The 5,158-nt window shown below is 44.2% G+C and overlaps 1 protein-coding gene across 2 annotated transcripts; it reads left to right on the top strand.

The window, feature by feature from the left end:
• Positions 1-269: 269 nt before the first annotated feature.
• On the top strand, positions 270-3,420 carry LOC112280897 (uncharacterized). 2 transcript variants are annotated; one of them, XM_024516813.3, is made up of 7 exons: positions 270-859; positions 1,123-1,202; positions 1,347-1,542; positions 1,758-1,813; positions 1,996-2,139; positions 2,449-2,632; positions 3,032-3,420. In XM_024516813.3, exons 1-7 carry the CDS (start codon positions 788-790, stop codon positions 3,161-3,163), a joined length of 864 nt encoding a protein of 287 aa, XP_024372581.1. In that variant the 5' UTR covers positions 270-787; the 3' UTR covers positions 3,164-3,420. The 2 variants fall into 2 exon arrangements, 1 of the variants encoding a protein (XP_024372581.1); XR_002969458.3 differs by having other exon boundaries at positions 333-859; positions 2,449-2,735; positions 3,032-3,300.
• The last annotated feature ends 1,738 nt before the right edge of the window (positions 3,421-5,158 follow it).

Raw genomic sequence — 5,158 nt, 5'->3', positions numbered from 1 at the left:
TATAGAAGATGTATTCTCGACTGAAAAGAATCCAAATCGGAACTTAGCCGAAAACGTGTACTCTCTTTGCACACATTGCTCCAATCATTTCCAGAATTTGCATGGAGAGTAGACATGTCAAACATAATAATGCAGGAAACCACGACCAGCAAACGGTCCACCAGATTTGTCTGCTGCTTGACCTCAACCAGCAGATCTTTCACTGTCACCACCACAAACGTGAATATTGACCACGATGTACAAATCACAAATGCCCGAATGTAAACCACAACACAATGGCTCTGTACAGGAATCAAAGCTCAGCGATCTGCGAGGCAAAAGGGTTTGGAGGAGGAGACTGCAAGGAGAGACGCAATCAATGCAGAAGTCGCAAAATTCTGGGGGCTCGTAGCAACTGTTGATTTCACCCACGGAAAATCCTCATCCCGGATCGTCGGCGACTTCCGTTTGATTTTCATTCATCTTCTAACCCAAATTTCAAGTCAGGGCAATGTGGTCAGTCTCCCGCCACGGCCTTCAAGTTTGGCTATGGCAGAATCCGAACACGGTTTCTGGCAGCCTTCATCAGCGTGGTCTCGCATGACCATCCCCACCAGCAGGCCTACGCAGTCTTTTATACATTCGCAGACTTAACTGCTATTGTGTCGCGGGAAATTATGATATTCTAGAGAATGGGCTTTGAGATTCTGTCTTTGAGTGGATGTCTCTGTGGTCGTAAAATCTGCTGAAGCAGTGTGTGAGACAGTGCTTGGTAGTGTTAGAGAAGGAAGATACGTGGATACCGACAATGGCAGCCGCAGGCGCCGCGGTGGATGATCCATACTTGCTGCAAGCAAACCTGGACAACACCATGAGCAAGGTACGATGCTTACACAAGTTTGTGTGGTGCTAGGGTTTCGTTTTGGTGCCGTGATTTGTATCTGGTTGATGATTAAACTGTTAGAATGTTCGTGTGTGTGCGTTTAGCAGCGAAGGTGGCCTGACGTAGAGTGTGAGTAACGGGTGCATCATATGCAGTTCATCATTAAATCCGTGGCGTTGTGCTATTTTTGGTATGATGGTTCTGATTGCATGGAATGCATATTCTACGTCCTGAGTAGAAACGAGTGACTTGAATGGCAGATCATGGATATGGAAGAGCAGATCGAGCGGCAGGAGGAAGAAGTTGCGAGACTGGAAATGCTCGTCAACGACAGTGACAGGTGCACAATCGTGGTGTTTGTCACTCAGGTTTATGCAATGCTACTCATACTTGCACAGATGTGTCTCAGTGCATGTGGCTTTGATACTTAGTGTCCTACTTGCGAGGGGCTTTGAAGTGAATTGAGTCGCTCTGTCGCGTGTAGGTTTCACGACATAGAATCCGAATTGGAAAGAGCCTCCGGATTGAAGGTACTAACTGTGGGCAGTAATTTTCTGAAAATTCGGATAACAACTCACATACCTACTATGGAAGCGTTGAGCTGGAACCATGATGGCAAATACGAGCATGAACTCATCATCACCTTCGACACGACTGCAATGACTATTGAAGCAGTGCAGGTATTGTTTCTGCTCCAAGTGTTGGATATCAACTGCAAACCATGATTTCATATTGGGGCATTTTGATTGATAACATGCTTTTGTTGGGCACTGAATACGAAGGTGCAGAGAGCCTCACTACTCCTAACGTGTTATCATATACGTACCAATTAGATCTTTCAGCTTTTTGGGATAAGAAGATGTGGATGTCGATGTCTTCAAATGTGTATGCGCAGCTATCTCCAGAAGATGTACCTTACGAGGACCTCTTTGTTGAAGCTAAGGCTCTGAGGTAATGATTCGCCTTGTATTCTCGAGCCTGATGTGCCTGCTTTCATGTGTCGTATTGTATCCTTGAGAAATGCTTGTCCTTTGAAGCGGTACTGAGTAGAAGAAGCGCGAAGATTACATATCATGTAGTGTGAGGTCTAAATTTGCTTGGATTCTGCGTTTGGTCGTGTGTGATTGGTATAGTGCCCTTCTTGAGGCTCCATTGTTGACGAGTGGGGGAGAAGGATGGAGCAGACAGATCCCTAGTCTGATCACCAGAGTACGTCATCGAATTTATGCGAATGTTCTGAAGAGTGCGACACTTGCAGCATCTGTTAAGGATCCTAGGTAATTCATGATTGTGCTCAGTTGCATTCAGTCAATGAACGTCATGGTGCTATTAAGTGTGAGTGACATGCTGCTCTGGACACCACTCACAAATTATCAAGTGATTAACCATGGCAGTGATTAAGGCGAGGCGTCTGATCATGATGCTACAAATGTGTTCTTCTTGACCTACCTTAATGGAGATCAGCGTAAAGAAGCTTCATGTTCCAAATGTTTTGAAGGCTTTGTTCGTTTACTTGAACACAAGTATTATGAGTTAAGAGAGCCTACATCCTTCAAGGATGACATGTTGTGCTGGGCTGTGGCCAGGTACAAGCTGAAGTATCTGCCGGAAGAGAATCTTATTATAGCTACTCTTCCAGGACCTGTTACAGCGAGTATAGAAGCTCCTCATGGATGGCCCATGCCTGGGTTCACCCTGCACTTGAAGTCGCTCATTGCATCATCCAAAGCCCGTGACTTGAAGCCTGCAGGCATTCTCGAACAATGCGTGGTACGCCCTCTACTCTTCAGTCCATTTGCATGATGTTGTCGAGCACTTCGAAAGCATGTACTACTCAGGGCCCTCTTCCAACAGAAGCAGTCTGACTTACATGGTTAGTACCACCTACTTAATTGTGGTATCGTTTGGAATACGGACTCCAAAATCGGTTGTTGATACCTGGTGGTACCACTACGTCACTCAACCATTGGATTCCTGCCACGTGCATTATATGTACTATCTGTGACTGACCCTTAATGAGCTGAGAGTTACCGCCAGTGTATATGATGAGTACGCATCAGTTTATGCATGGTGATTTTGGAAAGGATTCTATTCGGCTTTGTCCGGAAGCTTTTGCTATACAATCTTTATGATGGTCGGTTGACGTGTCCTTGATTGAATTTTGTGCAGGAAGTTGCAAATTCAAGTCCGGAGTCCTCAAGGTTGGATGTGATGCAGTTTCTGCAAGCCATTGAGATCATTCTTTCTGGGAAAAGAAAGGAAGCCTCTAAGCAATATGAACAAAGTACAGTCAAACTGTAGTGACGAGGAAACAGGTGCATGCTTCTTTGTAGGAAGGGAATGTTAAGTACGGAGAATTTGTGGATGGAACCATCAGCTTTAGAACGAGATGTAATTTTGGAACCGGATGGTTGTAAGTGAGACAACCCAAGTTGTGAGATGAGGTTTCAGTTGTATTGTTGATGATGTTTTGAACGCGAACTGTAGGAGAACACCTGAAGTAGTGATCTTGGTATCTGGGTTTGGCCGAGTTGACCACTGCCCACGACGACTGCTTACATCGACTTGACTAGTGCTTACTGTCTGTCACCGCGCATTTTCCTCTTTTGCTGTGCAATAGCATTAGGTGTATGGGTTTAGTTTTGCGTGCTCGGACGAAGGAGTCTCAATCACAATTTTTACCACAATTTTTATCCAACTGGAGCAATTAGAGATTTCTGGGTGTTCTAGGAGTGCTTTTGCAGGGGATAGTTATACTGAGGCAGTACAATTTTTCTGGTTAATCAGGTCAGGAATTCCGGAATTTTTCACGCTGTGATCCACAAGCATACCATGTACACATGGTCGCAGCAAGCCACATCCTCTGACTACAGACAATCCCTCCGATCCATGTAAACTTTGTGTATGGAAATCGGATGCAATCCTACAGGACAAACCAAAACTACAGTCAACCTGACACTAAATGAGAGCCTGGACGTCACTACAAATCACTCGACCAATATGCTCGGCCTGTATTGTGTCCTCATCTAAGTTCACAAGAAAGATAATACCTGAATCACGCTCAAGTTGATCCTGAACGAAGAATCCATTTAAAACACAAAGCCTCTTAGAATTACACACCTCTAAATTAGCAAGACAAGTATTGAATGCAACGACAGGTGAGGAGGACGTCGACCACTTCCAAAGAACCTATTCGTATGGCCCTTTGGAGTAGTGACCATCTGATATCATGCATTGCATGAAGAAGACGACGACTAAGAAAATAGCAATTGGCTTTCATGTAGACAACAAAGGCTACGGAATGCGCGACGTCGAATACTACAAACGCTGTGGATCTCGTAGCCCTATCTACTCTGAAACGTTAGATAGGGTCGTTGTCTGGCTCTTTGGGAGGCTCTTCTAAAAAGGCTCTTCTCCTTCAGCGGGTACGCAATTATCGCCAATGCTGCAGCTCCACCAAGGATCCAGCAGAGTGAAAGTGCCATCACAGAAATCCACGCAGAAACTGACACAGGTTGCTCGTCCACAACGGCATCTATCGAGTTTCCGAAAGAAGTCTCCTATTCCTGCTGCTTGCTGTCGGCGCACAGATTCGAAAACGGATGCGGATACTGCTGTACTTGGTGCAGCAGAAGATACGATGACGCAGGTAGACAGCACAGTGAGGAGATCCGCGAGGCCTGAGAGGCCTGCATCTTCATTCTCGAAGAAGTCGCCAATCCCAAAGAACCGAGGTTGCAGTTCTGAGTCGAGCTCCAAGAGGAAGTCATCAGCTGAGGCGGGTCCAGTGGCGTTTTAGATGTACGTTGTGACGATCTACACTTTGCTTGATTGAACTCTGTAAGCTGTTCAGCTAGATGCATGCTTGTTGTCACTTTGCTCCTTTAGTTTTAGAAATGAAGGCTTCGGATCAAAGGCTTGTGTGGTGCTTTTAGATTGAGCACCTTTTCTAAGCTGGTGCGTGTATGTGATGTCTACCCCTCTCCGATTTTAAAATCATCAAGTAGAAGCCTTACAATAGATTTGGCCTTATCATCAATCATTTTATATTATGTTTCTATTATAACCATTGGTACTAAAAAAATATTCAATCACAAAATAAAACTTATTTGAATGAATTTCCACAATCTTGTCATCATATCATAATTCAATTGAAGTAATCATCTCTAAAAAAATCTTCTAACCTACTTTCTTCATAAATACCAAAAATCTTTTCATCTCCTTCTAATACACCTTATGCTCAAAATAATTTTTCAACATCACATTTTCTTTTCTTTTCTTGTAAAATATTTGATA

The sequence above is a fragment of the Physcomitrium patens genome, chromosome 4, assembly GCF_059467195.1.
Source record: "Physcomitrium patens ecotype Gransden chromosome 4, ASM5946719v1, whole genome shotgun sequence".
In the NCBI taxonomy this organism is placed as follows: Eukaryota; Viridiplantae; Streptophyta; class Bryopsida; order Funariales; family Funariaceae; genus Physcomitrium; species Physcomitrium patens.
This window is presented reverse-complemented; position numbering and strand designations above follow the sequence as displayed.